Source organism: Nicotiana tabacum, chromosome 4, assembly GCF_000715075.1.
Source record: "Nicotiana tabacum cultivar K326 chromosome 4, ASM71507v2, whole genome shotgun sequence".
Taxonomy (NCBI): domain Eukaryota; kingdom Viridiplantae; phylum Streptophyta; class Magnoliopsida; order Solanales; family Solanaceae; genus Nicotiana; species Nicotiana tabacum.
Genome location: NC_134083.1, coordinates 101,420,971 through 101,443,982, shown reverse-complemented (window position 1 = coordinate 101,443,982; position 23,012 = coordinate 101,420,971). Strand labels below are relative to the sequence as shown.

At 39.8% G+C, this 23,012-nt stretch overlaps 1 protein-coding gene across 1 annotated transcript; it reads left to right on the top strand.

Annotated features, from left to right (window-relative positions):
• The first annotated feature begins 16,366 nt into the window (after positions 1-16,366).
• On the top strand, positions 16,367-19,511 carry LOC107795705 (uncharacterized). The gene is made up of 2 exons (XM_075252279.1): positions 16,367-16,781; positions 18,679-19,511. Exons 1-2 carry the CDS (start codon positions 16,413-16,415, stop codon positions 19,207-19,209), a joined length of 900 nt encoding a protein of 299 aa, XP_075108380.1. The 5' UTR covers positions 16,367-16,412; the 3' UTR covers positions 19,210-19,511.
• The last annotated feature ends 3,501 nt before the right edge of the window (positions 19,512-23,012 follow it).

Sequence of the window (23,012 nt, the reverse complement as noted above, 5' to 3'; positions counted from 1 at the left end):
TCCATTCTCGAGAATCGATGAGTATAGGGATCAAGGTTAGCATGGAAGATTTTTTCAGGTGAAAACCGAGGATTTCATTCCCTCTGAATTCCTACCGTTCCTTGAAAAGTGGAACCTAGCCCATAAGTCTTTCTTTCTTTTTGAGTACTTAGAATTTCTTTTGGATTTTTTTGTTGTTCTTCTTCATTGCTTGGATTTACCATCATGCAGCAGTTGCCCGAGTCCCCAACGCAGTTCCCCACCTCAAAGAGTGGGTTGATGGGATCCGCACGCAGATGTCGTATTTTGAGCGGGAATGGCGCAAGCTCTTAAAGGCTAAGTGGGAGGCCCGTTCCCATGGTGAGTGCTCTTCCCGACCAGACTTACTTAAATATTTAACCGTTTTCTGTAAATTCCTCTTTCTTTCATAGGTTTTCCCAAGACCACTGAGCTTCGGGCATTGGACGAGGACGAGGCTTCATCCTCACCCGACAAACCCTCTGCTTCGGAACATCCCGAGGCTGCTGTGAAGAAAGAGGATGTGAAGAGAAGAAAGAGAAAGTCTTTAGGTTCCCAGGACGCCGAAGCCAAGAAGAAGAAGAGGGTAATGGCCCGGGCCCTAAAGATCAATAAGAAAAGTATCCGATCTAGGGTACCGGACTCTCACTCCCTTTATCGGCTCTCGGGATTACCCTGAAGATGACGACCTAGGGTTCGTCGTCCATGGGTCGACCATTGATGAAGAAGAGCAGGCAACAACTGAGTAAAGTGATCGAGAGGCCGACCCTTCCTTATCTCGGGAGCCACAAAGAAAATCAGAAGCCACGGTCTCCCGAGAAGCTTTCCCTATTCCGAGGGAAGCTACCGATGTCATTGACATCGCGGAATCACCGTCCCATACAGAGTCCATATTCAATGAGGTTCAGGTCGTCAAGGAGAAGTTAAACGAGACGGCACATGCCGCAGACGAGGCCCTCAACCGTTATTTGATAGTGTGGACATGGGCGCATTGGAGGATTACTCCGGGTTTGGTCAATTGGAGATCCCGAAAAAGATATGTCGTCGAGAGCAGGCGAGCCGAGCTCGAGCTCGAAGCTGGTGAAGCAGTTCTCTACTTCGAGCGTGGATCCCGACCATAAAAGAATAGTCATGTTTACGATCCCGGCAGACACCCGGGTGTTGTCCGAACCGGTTGGTGTGGCTAGCTATCTTCACTGCCTGGTGACCGAAGAGGACCAGGCAAAGATGAACGAGGTGAGCACATCGAGCCTCTTCAATAAGGTACAACAAGCATTAAACCGGGTAAGTTTCCCTTTCCTTGTGCCCTTCATGCAGCTCATTTAACTTCAGAGTATCCTCATGATCTTATCGATTTGTTTTTCAGGATTCGGTACTCCACCATGAAAGCTTCCATTGGTCTCAAATGGAATTCAACCAGCTCGAGTTCGAGCTCAAAGAGCAAGTCTGGTAGAAGGACATGTACAGGGTTCTCAGCGAGAAAAAGATGAGGCCCTCAAGGATCTCCCCCATTCTTCGAGCTGAGCTGTAAAAATTTCAAAGGAAGGCTTCATATGTGAAACGGGAGCAGGTCGAACTGGTCGAGAAGGTAAGGATATTTGAGATTAAAAAAATTAGGTTAAGCGTAGTGTCTAACGACGCAACTTCGCAGGTCCAAGAGAAGATAGACCTGATTGACCAGCTCCGGGCCGAGATGAACGAGCTCAAAACTTTGGCCGATACGCTGAGGAGCATGATGGACCTTATGTCCTATGAAAAGGAGGCTATCTGTCACGACCCAAAATCCTAACCTGTCATGATGGCGCCTATCTTGATACTAGGCAAGCCGATAATCTCAATACACCAAAATTTCTCTTTAAGGTTGAAAATATAATATTTAAATATAATACAAACACTCCCCAAAACCTGGTGTCACTGAGTACATGAGCATCTAATATCAATACAAGTCTGGAAAATATAGTCTATAATAGTCTGAGACCAAATACAGTAAACAAAGAGATAGAGAAGGAGAGACAAGATCTGCGAAACACGGTAGCTGCCTCAAAATCTCCTAAAAATCAACCGCGCGAAATGATCAACACCCGCTATATCCGGGAACACCTGGATCTGCACACGAAGTGCAGGATGTAGTATGAGTACAACCAACTCAGCAAGTAACAATAATAAATATTGCCAGCCTCTCAGTCCCTCTTCGCGAACGCGAGGCTCCACTCGCGAACGCGATGAAGGAAACTAGATGGTGTATCAGAAAAATTCCAGCAGAGTTCCAAGTCCAAAATCCAACCTGTTAACCATCCGAAACTCACCTGAGCCTCTCGGGACCTCAACCAAATATACCAGCAAGTCTTAAAATATCATAAAAACTTAGTCGAACCCTCAAATCACCTTAAACAATGCTAAAACCATGAATTACACCCCAATTCAAGCCTAATGAATTTTGAAATTTCTAATTTCTACACACGACTCCGGAACCTATCAAATCACGTCCGATTGACCTCAAATTTTGTACACCACTCTTAAATGACATAACATAGGTATTCCAATTTTCAGAATCGGATTCCGACCCTGATATCAAAAAGTCAACCCCCGGTCAAACTTCTCAAAAATTAAACTTTCGGCATTTCAAGCCTAATTCCTCTACGGACTTCCAAATAATATTCCGAACATGCTCCTAAGCCCAAAATCACCATACGGAGCTATTGAAATCATCAAAATTCAAATCCGATCCGGTTCACTTTTCTAACTTAAAATTTCAATTATGAGACTAAGTGTCTCATTTTACTTTGAGTTTCTTCCGGACCCGAACCAACTAACCCGATAAGTCATAAATCAATTGTAAGACATAAATTGAGCAATACATGGGGGAACAGGGTTATAATATTCAAAACGACCGGCCGGGTCGTTACATTCTCCCCCTCTTAAACAAACGTTCATCCTCAAACGGGTTTAGAATAATACCTGGAGTCTCAAATAAGTGTAGATATTTATTTCGCATCTCCTGCTCAGTCTCCCAAGTAGCTTCTCCGACTAGCTGGCCTCTCCACTGCACCTTCACTGATGCTATGTTCTTTGACCTCAGCTTTCGAACCTGCCGGTCTATAATAGCCACCGGCTCCACATCATAAGTCAAATTACCGTCCAGCTGTACTGTACTGAAATCCAGAATGTGAGACGGATCCCCGACATACTTTCGGAGCATGGATACATGGAACACTGGATGAACACCTGATAGACTAGGTGGCAAAGCAAGTTCATAAGCCACCTCCCCAATTTTCTTAAGTATCTCAAAAGGCCCAATATACCGAGGGCTCAACTTGCCCTTTTTCCCGAACCTCAACACACCCTTCATGGGTGAAATCTTGAGCATAACCTTCTCCCCAACCATATGAACAACATCACGAACCTTCCTGTCGGCATAACTTTTATGTCTAGACTATGCCGTGCGAAGCCGTTCCCGAATCACTTTGACCTTTTCTAAAGCATCCTGAACCAAGTCAGTAGCCAATAGCTTAACCTCACCCGGCTCAAACCAACCCACCAGAGACCGACACCGTCTCCCATATAAAGTTTCATACGGAGCCATCTGAATGCTTGACTGGTAACTATTATTGTAAGCAAACTCTGCGAGTGGCAGAAATTGATCCCAAGAACCCTCAAAATCAATGACACAAGCGCGTAGCATATCCTCCAATATCTGAATAGTGTGCTCGGACTGTCCGTCCGTCTAAGGGTGAAATGATGTACTCAACTGAACCTGTGTGCCCAATTCTCGCTGTACTGCCCTCCAAAACTGTGAGGTAAACTACGTACCCCGATCTGAAATAATAGACACCGGCACATCGTGTAGGAGAACAATCTCGCGAATATAAATCCCAGCCAACCGCTCCGAAGAATAATTAGTACCGACTGGAATGAAATGCACAGATTTGGTCAGCCGATCTACTATCAACCAAAAAGCATCAAACTTTCTCAAAGTTCGTGGGAGTCCAACTACGAAGTCCATGGTAATATGCTCCCACTTCCACTCCGGAATTTCAAGTCTCTGTAGCAATCCACCCGGTCTCTGGTGCTCGTACTTTACCTGTTGACAATTTAAACACCGGGATACAAACCCAACTATATCTTTCTTCATCCACCTCCACCAATAGTGCTGCCTCAAATTTTGATACATCTTCGCGGCGCCTGGATGAATAGAATACCGCAAACTGTGAGATTCCTGGAGAATCAGCTCACGCAAACCATCTACATTAGGTACACATAGCCTGCCCTGCATCCGTAATACACCGTCATCTCCAATAGTGACTTCCTTGGCATCACCGTGCTAAACTGGGTCCTTAAGGACAAACAGATATGGATCATCATATTGGCGCTCTCTGATGAGATCATATAAAGAAGACCGAGAAACCACACAGGACAAAACTTGATTCGGCTCGGAAACATCCAATCTAACAAACTTATTAGCCAAGTCCTAAACCTCCAAGGCTAAAGGCCTCTCTTTTACCGGTAAGTAAGCTAAGCTACCCAAACTCTCTGCCTTATGACTCAAGGCATCGCCTACCATATTGGCCTTTCCGGGATGATAGAGAATGGTGATATCATAATCCTTAAGCAACTCTAACCACCTTCACTTCCGCAAGTTAAGATCCTTCTATTTAAACAAATGTTGTAGACTTCGATGATCGGTATATACCTCACACTGGACACCGTACAAGTAATGCCGCCAAATTTTCAAGGCATGAAAAATAGCTGCTAACTCAAGATCGTGGACTGGATAATTCTTCTCATGTACCTTTAATTGCCTGGATGCATAGGCAATCACCCTACCGTCTTGCATAAGTACTGCGCCGAGACCAATCCGCGACGCGTCACAATACACAGTATAAAACTCTGAACCTGTAGGCAATACCAATACTGGAGTTGTAGTCAAAGCTGTCTTGAGCTTCTGAAAGCTTTCTTCACATTCATCCGACCACCTGAATGGAGCACCTTTCTGGGTCAATTTAGTCATAGGTGATGCAATAGACGAGAAACCCTCCACAAAACGACGATAATAACCGGCCAAGCCGAGAAAACTCCGAATCTCAGTAACTGAGGATAGTCTGGGCCAATTTTGAACTGCCTCTATTTTCTTCGGATCCACCCTAATACCTTCACTAGACAATATATGTCCCAAGAATGCCACCGAACTAAGCCAGAACTCATACTTAGAGAATTCGACATAAATTTTCTCCTCTCTCAGCCTCTGTAATACAATACCCAAGTGTTGTGCATGCTCCTCCTAGCTATGTGAGTACACCAGAATATCATCAATAAATACCACGACAAATTAATCAAGATATGGCTGAAATACACTATTCATCAAATACATAAATGCTGTTGGGGCATTGATTAGCCCAAAAGACATCACAAGAAATTCATAGTGGCCATAACGAGTCCTGAATATCGTCTTTAGAATGTCCGAATCCCGAATTTTATTAAATTGGTGATACCCAGACCTCAAATCAGTTTTGGAGAATACCCTCGCTCCTTGAAGCTGGTTAAATAAATCATCAATACGCGACAATGGATATTTATTCTTGATTGTAACTTTGTTCAACTGCCTATAATCAATGCACATCCGCATAGTACTATCTTTCTTTTTCACAAACAGAACCAGTGCACCCCAAGATGACACACTAGGCCTAATAAACCCCTTTTCAAGGAGTTCCTGAAGTTCCTCTTTCAATTCTTTTAACTCAGCTGGTGCCATACGATACAGAGGAATAGAAATAGGCTGAGTGCCCTGCACCAAGTCAATACCGAAATCAATATCCCCGTCGGGTGGCATACCCGGCAGGTCTACATGAAATACATCCGAAAAGTCTCGCACGACCGGTACTAAATCAATAATAGGAGCATCTGCATCAACATCTCTCACAAAGGCCATGACAAGCATCCCTTTCCAACCATACGTTGGGCCTTCAAATAAGAAATTACCCTGCTAGGAACAAGATCTAGAGAACCCTTCCATTCAACCCTTGGCAACCCCGGCATCGTCAATGTCACGATTTTTACGTGACAGTCCAAAATAGCATAACATAAAGACAACCAATCCATACCCAGGATTACATCGAAATCAACCATACCAAGTAATAAGAGATCAACTCTAGTCTCCAGTTCCCCAATAGTTACCACAGATGATCGATACACACGATCCATAGTAATAATATCGCCCACCGGTGTAGATACACAAACAGGTGAATCTAAGGACTCACAGGGCATATCGAGATAATGAGCAAAATATGATGATATATATGAATAAGTGGAACCAGGGTCAAATAATATAGAAGCCTCCCTGTGGCACACTGAAACAATACATGTGATCACTGCGTCTGAGGCAACAACATCTGGCCTGGTAGGAAAAGCATAGAATCGAGCCTGCCCGCCACCTGATCGGCCTCCCCCTCTTGGGCAACCCCTAGCTTCCTGACCCCCACCCCGAGATGGAAGGTCGGGTGGTGTAACTGCTGGTGCTGGTACCGTCAGTCGAGAACTTTGCTGTGAAACCCCACTCAACAGCCCAGGACACTCTCTCTTGAAATGACCAAATTCTCCGCACTCAAAACAACCCTTCCTCTGACGGAACTACTGCTCCTGATAACCTGAGGGATGACCTGCAGAAGCCTGTGTGGACGAGGCATGATGAGAACTCTGCGCTGGTAGTGCACTGAATGAAGACTGGCCTGAGTGAGCACTGTAAGGACCATGGCTAGCTGATGCACCACGATGAGCTGGACGACCCGTCTAAGCGTGTTTGTAAGAACGACCCTTACCACGGTGAAACTGGCCCCCTAAAGGAACACCGCCGTAATCACCCGGACCGCGAGGCCTCTTAGCCTCTCTCCACGTTCCTGGCTATGAACCATCTCTATCTGCCGAGCAATGTCGACTACCTTATCAAAAGTAGCACCAGATACTCTTTCCCTAGTCATAAGTAACCGCAGCTGATATGTGAGGCCATCAATGAACCTTCTAATCCTCTCCCTATCAGTGGGAACCAACCAGACTGCGTGACGAGCCAACTCAGAAAATCTCATCTCGTACCGCGTCACGGACATATCACCCTGGCGAAGCTGCTCAAACTGTCTGCGCAGCTCTTCTCTGCGAGACTGAGGTACGAACTTCTCCAAAAAGACCACGGAGAACTGATGCCAAGTAAGGGGTGTTGCGCCAACAGGCCTACGTCTCTCGTAAGTCTCTCACCATCTGAGTGCAGACACAGAAAACTGAAAAGTAGTGAATGAGACCCCACTAGTCTCCAGAATACCCGCTGTCTGAAGCATCCATTGACTCCTATCCAGAAAATCCTGAGCATCCTCTGACTCAGTACAGCTAAATGGTGGAGGTCGAAGCCTCTAAAATCTCTCAAGCCTCCTCTGCTCATCATCTGCCATAACAGGAACAACCGAGGCCTGAGCAGCTACAGCTAGCTGGGCTGGTAGCGCTCCCAGTATCTGAAGTCCCTATACTACCTGGTCTGGAGTACGAGCAACGGGGGTATGAGTACCTTCCCCATCCTGAGAAGTGGCAGGTGCGGCCTGAGCCGAAACCACCTGAGCAAGGCCAGTGCAGGCTGCCAATATCTGGGCCAAAGTCTCCTGAATGCCTGCAATCTCAATGGGCACAACTGGTGCCTGAGCTGGTCCTATCGGCTCAACTATATCTGGAATCTGCTCCTGTGCTGGAACAACTGGTGGTACTACAGGTGCTATTTCAACTGGGGTGCGAGCTATACCTCGACCTCTACCTCGGCCTCGGCCCCGGCCTCTCGCGGCCCTAACTGGTGGCACTGGTGGCTGACCGTCCGATCCGGTAGTACGTGTTCTCACCATTTGTGAGAGAATAGAATAACAGAAATTTAGTTTCCAAAATCAACAAATTCGCACGACAGAATACAAGAAAGGGAAATTTTCCTAAGGGTTCTGCAGCCTCTCGAAGATAAGTACAGACGTCTCCGTACCGATCCGTAAGAATCTACTAAACCTGCTCATGACTCGTGAGACCTATGTAACCTAGGCTCTGATACCAACTTGTCACGACCCAAAATCCCAACTTGTCGTGATGGCGCCTGTCTTGATAATAGGCAAGCCGATAATCTCAATAAACCAAAACTTATCTTTAAGGTTGAAAATATAATATTTAAATACAATACAAACACTTCCCAAAACCTGGTGTCACTGAGTACATGAGCATCTAATATCAATACAAGTCTGGAAAATATAGTCTATAATAGTCTGAGACCAAATACAGTAAACAAAGAGATAGAGAAGAAGAGACAAGATCTGCGAAACACGGTAGCTGCCTCAAAATCTCCTAAAAATTAACCGCGCGAAATGATCAACACCCGCTATATCTGGGAACACCTGGATCTGCACACGAAGTACAGGGTGTAGTATGAGTACAACTAACTCAGCAAGTAACAATAATAAATATTGTCAGCCTCTCCGTCCCTCTTTGCGAACGTGAGGCTCCACTTACGAACGCGATGAAAGAAACCAGATGGTGTATCAGAAAAATTCCAGCAGAGTTCCAAGTCCAAAATCCAACCCGTTAACCATCCAAAACTTACTCGAGCCCCTCGGGACCTCAATCAAATATATCAACAAGTCCTAAAACATCGTACGAACTTAGTCGAACCCTAAAATCACCTCAAACAACGCTAAAATGAATTATACCCCAATTCAAGCCTAATGAACTTTGAAATTTCTAATTTCTACAAATAACTCCAGAACCCATCAAATCACGTCCGATTGACCTCAAATTTTGCACACCAATCTTAAATGACATATCAGAGGTATTTCAATTTTCAGAATCGGATTCTGACCCTAATATCAAAAAGTCAACCCCCGATCAAACTTCTCAAAAATTAAACTTTCGGCATTTCAAGCTTAATTCCTCTACGGACTTTCAAATAATATTTCGGACACACTCCTAAGCCCAAAATCACCATACGGAGCTATTGGAATCATCAAAATTCAAATCCGAGGTCGTTTACATATAGTTCCATATCCGATCTACTTTTTTAACTTAAATTTTCAATTGTGAGACTAAGTGTCTCATTTCACTCCAAGTTCCTTCCGGACCCAAACCAACTAACCTGATAAGTCATAAATCAATTGCAAGACATAAATTGAGTAGTAAATGGGGGAACGAGGTTATAATATTCAAAACAACCGGTCGGGTCGTTACACTACCAAAGAGGAGTTGTCATCGGTCAAGGACCAGCTCCGTGTAACGAAGGATAAGGCCAACACGTGGTCTCGGCTAAACGTTGAGCTTCGAGCAAAAATGGATTCAGCCATCTCTGAACGGGACGACCTCGACCGGGAATATACCGCATTGAAGTCCAAGTTAGAGACAGCCTCGATCGATTCCTCCGAGGTTGAGGAGATGTTGGCCCAATACAAAACATATGTGGAAATAGTCAAGGCCCGCTTAATAACAAAGGTCGAGTACGTAAAGTGGCTATCCTGGAGGGAGACCCTCGAGGAGATTCATGCCCGGGGGTTTGATCTGTCGGTCGAGATTGAAGAGGCCAATAGGCTTGAGGCCGAGGCAAAAGAGCTATATGATCCTAAGGTTTCCTGTGATGAGTCGGGCTCTGACGAAGATTAGGCGGAGATGCCTTAGTTTTGTTTTTCATTTGTACATTCTTTTTTGTTCATTTTGAGGTTGTTTTATCGTGCCTTTGTAAATATTTTTGGAATATATAAAAATTTGCCTTCGACTACACTGTGTCTTTTATTTTTCGGTATCTGTTTGTAACTTTTTATTTGAAGATCATCATTAATGCCTTAGCATAAAATTGGACATAATCTAGAGTACTCGTTCCTCCGAAGCCCAAATGAGGCCTGGTTTCGATAATAACTCTGAGTTGTTTAGGCTTCGAAATCTTGATAAAAATGAATACCTTTAAGATACTTGAGTGTTTTAGTCATACACGACGGTGTTTTCCCGAGGGTAACCTTTTAATAGGTTTTAATCATATGTAAGGGCCTTACTTTCTGAGTATGGACTTGGACGTCTCCGAGCCATTTTAAGTTGGTTGTAGCCTTTCATGTTTGGGCCCTGCCTAATAGGCTTAGTGCCTACGGGATTCGATAGCCCAAGACTTTCATGTTCGGGCCCCGAGTCGGGGTGGCCCGTAGGCTTTAGGATTTAGGAAAAAATATTTGTTTTTAGTAACTCAACGAATATATCGAAGGTGTAAATGCAACACGATAAAATATAGAGGGAAAATTTCTTTCATTACTCTGCATGTATAATACATAATCGGAGATGCATAAGCTTTCTGCCTTGGCAAGAATGAGCTACATGGGTACAACTCGTTTGACCGTTTGACCCTTATAACAAATTCTAATAATCGAGCCTTGGCTTTTGAAATCAAATAATAACGCCTTATAAGGATCATAACTTAGGGGGTATGGCCCCTAGTATTTGAGACCGAACTTGTGAGGGCTCGAATAATGTTGGTCCAGTACGGGTGATCAGCAACTCTGGCTTTAGGCCGGCATTTGAAACTAAGGTAGCACGTTTTACTATTGTCTCGTTAAAAATCTTGCCGTAAAACCCACTTTGGAAAAAATCGGTTCAAGGAAAAAAGAGTACAACACGTGCTTTCAGACCTAATTGTCATATTTTTCCTCGACTGAGTACATGCATAAGTTAGTCCATAGTATAACAAATTTTAAAAAGAGAATTATGTTCGTACCTTGGCAGTAGTACCGCTTTAAGTGTGCCACGTTCCAATTGTTCGATAGTTGTACACCGTTTCCCGACTTGAGTTTATACGAACCTTACCCGGTTATTCCAGCAACTCTATACGGTCCTTCCCAGTTCGGGCCTAGTTTACCGTCATTTGGGTTCTTGGTATGTAGTGTTACTTTCCTTAACACCAAGTCCCCGACTTGGAAATGTCGAAGGTTAGCACTTCGGTTGTAGTACCTCCCCACTTGCTGCTTTTGGGCAGCCAATCGGACCAGGGCGGCTTCCCGCCTTTTGTCCAATAAGTCCAAACTCGTGGTCATGGCCTCGTCGTTTGATATTTCAGTAGCATACTAGAACCTTAGGCTCGGCTCCCCTACCTCGACCGGTATTAAGGCTTTCACGCCATAGACTAGAAAGAACGGGGTCGCAGCGATACTTGATTTCAAAGTCGTTCGGTATGCCCACAAGATTTTGGGCAAGATTTCTTTCCACTTTTCCTTCGAATCGGTCAATCTCTTTTTCAATTTTTGGAGTATAGTTTTGTTCGTTGACTTCGCTTGTCCGTTTTCACTAGGGTGGCAAGGTGTTGATAATATCTTTTTGATTTTGTGGTCTTCGAGAAACTTACTTACCTTGCTGCAGACGAACTACTTTATGTTTTTGCAAACGATCTTGGTCGGTATCCCGAATCGACATATTATGTGATCCTAGATGAAGTCGATGATCTCAGAAACTACCAAGTAGAGGTATAGTTATTTGTCTGCATTTGGAGTGTGCAGCAAGGGAGGGCTCGATATTCCAAGAGAAGTTCTTCTTCTTTTTCAATAGTGATAAAAACCAATGGCTCTTATCCGAAGATCTTGAAATAATTAATTGGCCCAACGCGGATATTCACCCAGTCAATCTTTGTACTGCCTTAATGTTGTTGACTATGGTGATGTCTTCTATGGCCTTTATTTTGTTCGGGTTGATCTTTATTCCCCGGTTAGATACTATAAACCCGAAAAATTTGCCCGAGCTGACCCCGAAAGCATATTTCTTCAGGTTTAGCTTCATATTGTACTTCCTCAATATGTCGAAGGTTTCCTGCAAATATTTCTAATGGTCTTCTGCTCGCAAGGATTTAACCAACATATTGTTAATATAAATTTCCATTAATTTTCCTATTATTTCTTCGAACATTTGGTTAACTAGGCGTTGGTGTGTGGCACCGGCGTTCTTTAGTTCGAATGGCATTACGTTATAACAATAGGTGCTGAATTTAGTTATGAAAAAAGTTTTTTATTGATCGCCTAGGTCCAACCGAATTTGGTGTTACCCGAAATAAGCATCTAGAAAACTCAGTATCTTATGTCCGGCCATCGCGTCGATTATTCGATCGATGTTAGGCAAAGGGAAGAGTCATTAGGACACACCTTGTTTAGATCCTTATAATCTACACACATCCTAAGTTTATTTCCTTTTTGTAGGTACGACCACTACGTTAGCTAACCAATTCGGGTATTTAACTTCCCGGATGGAACCTACTTTTAGAAGTTTAGGTACCTCATCCTTGATGAATGCGTGTTTGATCTCGGACTGTGGCCTTCTCTTCTACTTAACCGGATGGAACTTTGGATCCAAGCTCAATTTGTGAGTTTTTACCTCCGGCGGGATCCCTGTCATGTATAGATAGGACCAGGAGAAACAACCAGCAGTAGCTTTAAGAAAATCGATATGATTTTGATCCGTTCAATCTGGAACCTCGACACGAACTCCCTAAGCATCTCGTTATCCCTCTGCTTTACCTTGAAAAGATCTGACTTCCTCACCTCGACCTTGATAGCACCGTCATGGGCCTTTACGAAAGCATCTACAAGCATAGCAAACAAGTCAATAGAATTTGGAGGCAACTTGTGATACCATATCATTGCTCCCTTGGACAAGGTTTCCTCAAATATTTTCACCAACACCGACTCAATTTCATCGTCTTCCAGGTCATTCCCTTTGATTGCGCATGTATAGGAGGTTACATGCTCATTCGGATCTGTGGTCCCATTATACTTGGGAATGTCGGGCATTCAAATCCTCTTTGGATTTGGCTTCGGTGCCGTGCTGGAGGGAAAGGCTTCTGAATGAATTTTTTGGAGTCCGGCCCCTTCAATATCTGTGGTGCTCCCGGGATCTAATCGACCCTGCAGTTATAAGTTTTCACCTTCTTATCGTTAGCCTATATCATTTTCTCGCCAGACTCAACTCGTTTTGTCAACGCTTCGAGCATCTTCATCACCTCAAAAGTTTCCTCAGGCCCGAATTCACCCGGTTCCATAGTAACTTATTCATCCCTTCAAGTATTTTCCCTGGGCCGCTCAGCCTCGACCCTGTTAGGGGCATGGCTCTGGTTCTGTAACTACACTATTGCCGCTTGCTGAGCTTGCAATATTTCAAAAATCAATCGCAGGTTCACCCCATCACCTTCACCTTCGGGCACCTCTCGAGTCGCTAGTTGGGGTCCCCTGTGAAAGATGTTTTTGGGGTCAATCAATAGATTGGTGTTGATGGCAACCTGTGAGTTAGCATCGACCGGGTTGGCGGTTGGGATGCCATTGGGATCAATAGGGGTACATCATTGCTGGGTACCACATTATTGTTCTCGCCGTGATGGCCTGACTCAGCGTCAACGTTCAAGTGAGCAGACTGAGAATTTGACATCATTAGGCTAACCTAGAATCAAAACTTCAAAAAACAAGCATAAAACATGGTGCGTTATGGAGATTCGTATCAAATTACCACTATTATCCTTAGCCCCATGATGTGCGCCAAACTGTTTAACTATTTACACGTAAAAATGAGTAACAATTAAATTTGTACGCGGTTTAAAGGATACATAATTTAATTCAATATGAATAATCTAAGAATATCAAGTAATTAAATTAAAGAAAGAATGAACAATCAAACCAATAGTAATATGACGATTTGACATGATCTTAAGCTCGATCGGACCCTCGATATAAGCTCGGTTGCGATTAAAAAAGAGAATCACAGAAGAACACTTTGAATAGTAGCTATAAGACAAAAATAAACTTTTATTGCATTGATATGCGTGTCAACACTGTCCTCCAAAATAAAAGAATTCTCCCCTTTATATAGTAGGGGAATTTTAGTCCTAATACAAGTCTAAATAAGGTAAAAATCTTCTTTTTCGGTAAATGTCAATCCGTAGTTGATATCGGATAGGATCCGCGCCATAATATCCGGTTGAGGGTAAATATTACGGTCCCCTACTTATTACGACCAACCTTTCCTCCTTTCCCCGTGGCCTCGAAACTTTATTTGGTCCGAGTCCGTTATTTTGTCGTGCCCGATCCTAGATACGTCATTCACTCCTCCCGACATAAGGGATCATTCGACCTTGCTTGTAGTTGCGTCGAATCGTGCTTCCCTTTTGTTTCCTTATCGGAAAAATTTTGCCCTCGATTTTACGCGAACACAATCCTCCAGAGATAATTTTTATATAAAAATAGTGGAATTAGTGATCTAATTTAAAAGGTGGGTTGACTAATTTCGTGAAATATCCCACTATCCTACCATTGTACAAAATGACTTCTTAAGTTTTACCTAACACTCTGAATTCTCAGATAACATTATAATTTTATCTTTTTTCTTAACACCTTAAATAAAGAGGAAGCAAAAAGCAAATTTTCTTTTTTAGACGCGAGTACCGAGTAGTCCCTTCGGGATATCCGATAAATTGGAAACAATGAAATGAAAAAATATTAGTACTAGACTACTAGTAATAGTGGCGAGTGAGCGCACGCGAGGTGAGATGCACGTAGACAAGGCTACAATCTAAAGAGAAGAAATACTTGTATTTATTTACTACACTAGCTATTTAAAACAACTCCTTCCCAAATCTCTGTTTCCTTGTACTTCTCCATCCCCATAAAATCTCAAGAAACCAGAGAATTGCAAGGCTTTCTCCTTTACACCCACATAAAAAAGAAAAGAAAAATACTCTATTATTTCTAAATATACATCAGTTTTTATATAAGCAATGCAATAGATGGAAGTGTACATTTGCAATCTTGGTTCATTTATCTGATCATTAAGAAAAATGAGTCGTCTAGCACCATTATCAGAAGTGCCAACAAACGAAGAAGAAAATGAAACTTGTTCATCAAAGAAATTAGCACAAACATGGAGGAACTGGCTTAGAACTCATTTCTCATTGCTCTTCATTACCAAGAAATCTAACCTCAGGATTCTCCTCAGTGTTCTTGGCTGCCCTCTCTTCCCTGTTTCTTTTCTTCCTAAAATGCCCTTTCTTTTTTTCTTTTTTTCCATTATTACTTATCTTTGTTCTATAGGATTCATTATTAGATATAATTAGCGCCCATTTTTTATTGACACTCTTGATATTGCATCTTTCTTGTGGTAGATTTTGCAGGCCTTTGGACATATAAATTGTAATTTTTGGAAAAAGTAGTACTCGGAGATAGGTTGAAAAATAATACTCGATTCGTTTCATTTTATATTTCGCTTATGGATTGTCAAAGTGTCTGAAGTTTGACCAATATTTTTAAATATTTTTTATTATATTTTCTAAAAACTTGCAAAAACAAATACATTTTTGAAAAAAAAAAGACAAAAAATTACTACCTGCGTTTCAATTTATGTGAACCTATTTACTTTTTGGTCTTTTAAAAAAGAATGACTATTTTTTAAATTTGAAAATACTTTTGGAGTTTAATTATATCCTCGATGAGAAGCTTTTATAACCACACATATATTCTGACCCTTTTTAAATTGTTTAGAATTATAAATTTCAAAAATCACATAAATTGTAATGGATTGAGTATAAACAAACGAGCCCAAATGTTTATTCGTATTGATTTGGCTTCATTCTGAAAGAAAAAGAGTTTAGTATCTTTTTCTCAAACAGTACTATAACAGAAGGAAAAAGAGAAAGGAAGAAAAAAAAAATTGATAGTAGTAAAAGTAAGGATATTTTTAATTTTGAGGAAACAAAAACAGAGGGTCAAATTTCTGGAAAACGTGTACAAGTGCACTGTCCTAGGCCATTTTTGCTTTTGCTTTCGAGTACCCATTTGAGTTTAGAGTTTCTTTTCATCTTTTTTCTTTGTGGTCTAGGCTGTGAAGCACCCTACCAAGTTTAGGGGTAGGGGCCGAGTAAGTAGACATTTCACTCACATAATGCATAATATTCTACTTGGGTTTTACTGATTAAAACAGCTCATGTATTTTTTCTGAAGTTACAAGGTATAGTCATTTGATCAAGAAACCAATATACCATAGCAAAGATTTGATCTTTTGATTGATAAATACAATCAGTTAAGTCCACATTTTTGTGGGGCTCGAGGCACTGTTTTAAGTGATCTTGCATTTTAAAATAAGCACATGTAATTAAATCAATTTCAGTGCAACTATAGATCAAATGCAAAATCTTAGATTGAATTCAGACAGTGGAGATGTTTGTGGAGGTGAGACATGCACGTGTTCCTATCCATCATTTATTGTACTATAAGGTGACATAGACAAACATTTACTGGCCTAGGACTAATAAGGTGGCTTAAATGAAATGGTTGTACAATATTTAATGCTATCATAATATCAGTATTAAGTATTAACTAACATTTGATTTGGAGTTAGGTGACTTAATTCGTTATTAAATGAATCTTGCATCACAGGATTCGTCATCAGCTCAATACATTATTCAGCACTTCACAGCAGCAACTGGCTGTAGGAAGATTGAAGGGGCAGTGATGAAGAACATGTATGTCAGTGGGAAAGTTGCAATGGCCATAGTAGACGAGCTTGGATCAACTGGTTCGCCTGCCGGATCTAGCAGTACTGGCCTTTCACAAAAGGGATGCTTTGTTTTGTGGCAAATGGTACCTAACAAGTGGTTGATTGAGCTAGTTGTAGGTGGTCAGAAAGTTGTAGCTGGTAGTGATGGCAATGTGGCTTGGAGGCACACACCTTGGCTAGGTACTCATGCCGCCAAAGGCGGCATCCGCCCTCTCCGCCGTGCTCTTCAGGCAAGTCATAACTGTATGCTTGTAACCGTTCATAAAACGTGAAATTAATAACCTAAAAAATAAGACTGGTAACTTGTTACAGCAGGTTTAAATATACTAAGAGTGTCTTTATGCCGTCAATGTAAATAAAATAAACGGCAAAGGATCAAATATACTTCTCTACTTTCGAAAATGTTCTAAGAATTACCCCTCGTTATACTATTGGGTTATCTATACCCATGCAATCATACTGTGGGTTCAAATATACCCCTCATTTAAACGGAGGGACACTCATCGTCCTGTTGGTCAATTCTAAATATCTCCTAATTAATTAAAAAGACCAATTACCCATACCCGAAAAATATATATATTTTTTTTGTAAAAACTGAAAAAAACTGAAATTATTTTTACTAAAAATTGAAAAAAAGCGAAAATATTTTTTTCCCAGTTTTTACCAAAAAACTGCTTTAGAAAAAACTGAAAAATATTTTCTAAAACAATGTTTTTGTAAAAACTGAAAAAAAAGAAGCTGAAAATCAATTTTCGAAAGAATTTTTTTTTGTAAAAACTGGAAAAAACTGAATTTTGTTTTTACTAAAAACTGAAAAAAACGAAAAAATATTTTTTTTTCAGTTTTTACAAAAAAACTGCTTTAAAAAAAGCTGAAAAATATTTTTGTAAAAACTGAAAAAACACTAAAAAGCAATTTTCTAAAGTAATATTTTTGTAAAAATTGAAAAAACAAATATTTTTTTTTTAATTTTTAGTTGCTTTAGAAAATTGATTTTCAACTTCTTTTTTTTTTCAGTTTTTAAAAAAACATTGTTTTAAAAAATATTTTTCAGTTTTTTCTAAAGCAGTTTTTTTGTAAAAACTGAAAAAAAAATATTTTCGTTTTTTTCAGTAAAAATAATTTCAGTTTTTTCCAGTTTTTACAAAAAAAAATTATATATATTTCGGTTATGGGTAATGAGTCTTTTTAATTAAATAGGATTGACCAACAAGACGATGTCACGTATCTCTCCGTTTAAATGAATGGTATATTTGAACCCAAAGTATGACTACAAGGGTATAGATAACCCAATAGTATAACGAAAGGTATTCTTAGACCATTTTCGAAAGTAGAGGGGTATATTTGGCCGTTTGCCGTAAAATAAATTATTTTATACTAGGAGATGTATTGTGGTATATTTCAAATATAGTATTACTACTTAATAGGAAGTCTTTAGCTTTATTTATATATGGTGCTGATGTAAAGGGGAAATGGGAATATTCCCCATAAGTGGCAGGCAAGAAAGGAAAGTATGGATCTTGTTTTTCTATTACCTTTAGCATGTTACTCCCTATCTCAGTTATTAGTTTTTTCACACAATATTGATTCTTATCTCCAAGTGGAAAGCCAACACTAAAGCATGGCCTTTGCCTGCGCGGTGATGGTGGTACATGTACATATAGACATACTAAATAGGCACAAGTACATATAGACTTGCATTAACTAGATATTTTTTCAGAAAAGAACCAATTTCCCTTCCTAGTTTTAGCCAGTAAGGATATAATAGTGAATAAAGTGCTAGTCAGCCAAAATATTTTTTTGCTTCTTGTGTTGTGACCATACTGCATTTTTGCAAACAAAGATGCTGAAAGTGATACAATTGTTGGTGTACTTGAGAATCAGAGGCGGAGCTAGATATATACGTATGGTAGCTTTTGTTCAATTCACTAAATATCTATAAATATTTAACTGTGAACCCAATTTGTATATTAATTTGAGGACACTGTAGGAATTCATAAACTTCAAATCCTGGATCCACCTTTGTACTGAAACTTCATTTGGGCAAGTATGAAAGGAAAAACTCCCATATCACATTACTTGGACATCTCTTATTGCTAACACAGAATTCAACACATTGATCTGTAGGGGCTTGATCCACTGGCTGTAGCAGCCGTTTTCTCTGCAGCAGAATACATTGGTGAAAAGAAAATGTTGGGTATGGATTGCTTTGTTCTAAAATTATCGGCGAATCACCCTGACTTAACTGAAAGGAGCGATAACACAGCAGAGATGATCAAGCATGTTGTCTTTGGTTACTTCAGCCAAAGAAGTGGCTTGCTAGTTTATGTAGAAGACTCATACTTAACCAGAATTCAGTTTCCTGGTTCCCCTCCAACTTATTGGGAAACAACAATGGCTACAAAAGTTGAGGATTACCGGCCTGTAGAGGGTGTGATGGTTGCACATTCAGGTTGTTCAAGCGTGATTATCACGAGATTTGGTGACAACTTAAAGGCAGGTCCTGCAATCACCCGAATGGAAGAGACGTATATCATCAATGATGTTGCATTCAACGTCCCCGGGCTCTCCATTGACTCTTTTATTCCTCCTGAAGGATTAAACAAGGCACATCCTGAGGAAAATCTGGATTGGAGGTCACCATTACATCAACAATAATGACCGATTAAGGCATAATAGATATTGGTAATTCTGATGGTACTGACCTACACACTATTAACAAGTGATCCTAATATTGTGTATATATGCTGCGAACAGGTTTCCTGAAGAATGGTTTTTTGTTTCCGTGACTAGTAGTTTCATTTTGATATTTTTCCTCTTTGTTCTGTTGTATATGCTAACGGAGCAACATAGGAAATGTATTACTGTCTTCTTCTTTCTTTTGGTTTAATTCTTGAGCTTGCTATTATATGTATTTGGACTCCTTTGGCAAATTCTCTTTAAATTTGAAAATCTCAAAACAACTATTAATGTGCGCGCATATTCTCTTTCTCTTTTGTATAATCTTCTATTGTTCAAAGTGGCCTAATCAATGGAGAAACAATGTTAGAATTAGTAGGGTGCGCTTTCTCCTCTACATGATGTGAGTTCGGATTAGTTGGGTTTCCAAAGCAGATATCAGACACATGTAGAAAATTAAAAAGAAAAAAAAATAATTTCTAGGTAAATGAGCAACAATTATTAGGTGCAGAATTAGCTTTAGGAACTCATGTCAAACTTAAAAAGAAATACTCCCTAACAGTTTTGGAGCCAGATACATATGAAATCTTATGAGAGTTTATGTGAATTTTAATCTAATTATTTTTAAATTATCAAGCACGAAATGGACACAAGAAAGTTGTACAATACAAGATGACCAATTAACTCGACAAATTTCAAAATGAAAATGCAACAGAAAACGGACAAGTCTCGGAAATAGTATTTCTTTTGTACGACTCTATCATAAAAATAAGAAATGAAGTGATTTAAACACCAGTACTAGTAATAGGTGGAAAAATTGTAGTAGTAGTATTTAATAGGAGACAGTTGTATATGAAAAAAAAAAAATTCAGTTGAAAAAATACATTCCAGCTGGCTCAGCCACCTGCCATAATAGCCAAAACTAAAATTATGCTCTTCTGAATTTTGTCAAGTTGATCTCCAGAATCATTGAAACCTATTAAAGATTTAAGTTCGTACTTCATGTCCTATTTTAAGTAGAGCAGTACATTTAAGGATATCCATTATTGTGGAGATGACCAAAATATTAGATCTAACAACTACGGGTGTACAAACCGAATATTCAAACTACACCGATTAAAAAATTCGACTTGGTTTGGTTTGATTTAATTTGGTATTGAATAAAAAAACTCGAACCAACCCGACATATAAATATATAATTTTTGTATATAGTTTAAAATTTTATATAGAATTTTCTTTAAAAATGTCTATAAATATTTGAGATTCTCTTGCGGGATATAAATTTTAATAGAATATGAAGTGCTCCATATTAATTGATCTTAAATAATGGGTTGTATGATCACTTTCTTATCAAGTGTTACTGAAATGCGTCTATCTCTTTGTTCTTCCATATTCATATCATATGTTAAGATCTATTAAATTCTTATATCTTTTTCGAATGTGAAATGATTATTAATATTTATGTATCATATTGATTTTTATATTTAATTACTAAATTTGGTTAACCTGAAAGTGTACATTAACAAAAAATTATTGTAGACGACTAAAAAAATAACTATTATGTGTTACTAATAGAATTCTCCCACAAGAATATTTTAATCGATAATATGTTTGTTAATTTTTTATATTTTTACTAAATATATATTTACTTATTAAATATTTAACAAAGCAAGATTGAAATAATATTTAAGTAACAAAAAACCCGAAAATCCGAAAACCCGAAAAATTCGATAAAACCGAACCAATCCAAATCGATATAGTTGGTTTGGTTTGGTTTTATAAAAAACCGAACCAACCTGGTCCATGTACACCCTTACAGTAAAACAACAAGAACAACAAACCTGGTGAGTTTTCACAAGTGGGTCTGGATAGGTTAGTATGTATGCAGATATTTCTCCTATCCTGGAAGGACAGAGAGGCTGTTCCCGATAAATCCTCAACTAAAGAGACAACAAGTGGTAACACTAACAAGAAAATCTAACATTACCGAAGAACAATAATAATTAAACCAGACTAGAAGACAAATTGTAAATTTAACCAAACCTCCTTTACCTCGTGGATTTGAAAACAATACCCTTAACATGTTGAATGGGACATACGATGCTCTTCACCTCAAAATTAACTGCAAAGATAACAATTTATTGGATATTTTTAAAGGAAAAAAACTCTAATTTCGTACTATTAATTACGACGAGTTGTTTTTAACAATGAAAAATTGTGCAATACTATTGTAGTTTTAAAAAAAAGCGCATCTCTATATTTTTCTTTTAGTTTTATTTTTAATAAAAAAAATTCAGCCTCATTTTGTTTTATAAAATTATTTTTCTTAGAGCTTCAAAAATTAATACTCCCTCCATCCCAATTTATGTGACGATGTTTCATATTTCGAGAGTCAAACAAGTTGTTCTCTGACCGTAATTTTTTCATATACTTTTTAAATATTTTGAATTATTAAAATTTTATTTTTTGAAAAATTTCAACTGCAGATAACAAAAGTTAGACGAAATTTCTGTAACCGTATTCTCTCTCTCTCTTTGAACACAGACTCACACACACACACTCTCCCTGCGAATCGCTAACGGCTCCTTGTCATAACCGGTGACCAGCTAAGCACCGGTACGAAGAGCACCACCGCCAACAGGTAAGGCCTTTCCCTCTTTCTCTCTCCTCTCCCCTAGGTAAGGCCTCTCTCTCTTTCTCTCTCCTCTCCCCTTTTTCTCCACCCTCTACTTTATCTCCCCTTCTTTTCTTTTTCGTTATCTTCTCTCACCGCCAGTGGCCAATTCAGCACCCGTGACTACAAATCTCTCTCCATATCCAGCGTCGACCCTTCTCTCTCTTTCTTTTTCTCTCCCTCTGGTGTGTGTGTGTGTGTGTGTGTGTGTGTGTGTGCGCGCAACAAAACCTAACAAACAAGGTTATCAGAACTAGGTTTTTCAGTGAGATTCAGCTATGCGCCGACGTGTATGCCATTGTGCAGGCGGATTTTCAGCCCATTTGTTTTACTTTCTGGGTTGACTCTTGATCACGTCCAATTCAAACCCCAATTAAGGGAATATGTGTAACAATCCTATCGATCATTTTGAGCATTTGCTTTCCATTTGGTGGTTCGAGGGCACGAGTAACTTCTTGTGATGTATTATGACTTGCGTGTATGGCCGGTCTTGGTTTTCGAGTGATTCAAGATTGATTTGGGAGAATGATTCTCAACTAGGAAGCTTTAAGTTAGAAGAGTTGATCAAGTTTGACTTTTAGGTATTTGACCCCGGATTGGATTTTTGATGGTTCTGTTAGGTCCGGATGATGATTTTTGATTTGGATGTATGCTCGGATTTACATTTAGATATTTCTAGAAGGTTTTGACGCTTTTTGGCGAAACTTTTTAGAATGTTCATAAGTTTGACCGAGAGTTGACTTTGATGATATCATGTTTGGATTATTGTTGCGGGAGTTAGAGCATGTTCGTTATGTCATTTGAAACTTGTGTGCAAGATTTAAGGTCAATCGAGTTGATTTGATATGGTTCTACACGAGTTTTGTAAGTTAAAAGTTTAAAAGTTTATTAAGTTTGATTTGAGGTGGGATTCGGGGATTTGATGTTGTTATGTGTGATTTGAGGCCTCGAGTAGGTCTGTGTTATATTTTAAGACTTGTTGGTATATTCGGACGGGGTCCAGAGGGACCCGGGTGTGTTGCAGACGAGTTTCGGACCATTTTGGGCCATGTTAGTTCTGATGGTTTTTGCTGATTTCTGGTGCTTCATTTCTTCTTCGTGTTCGAGT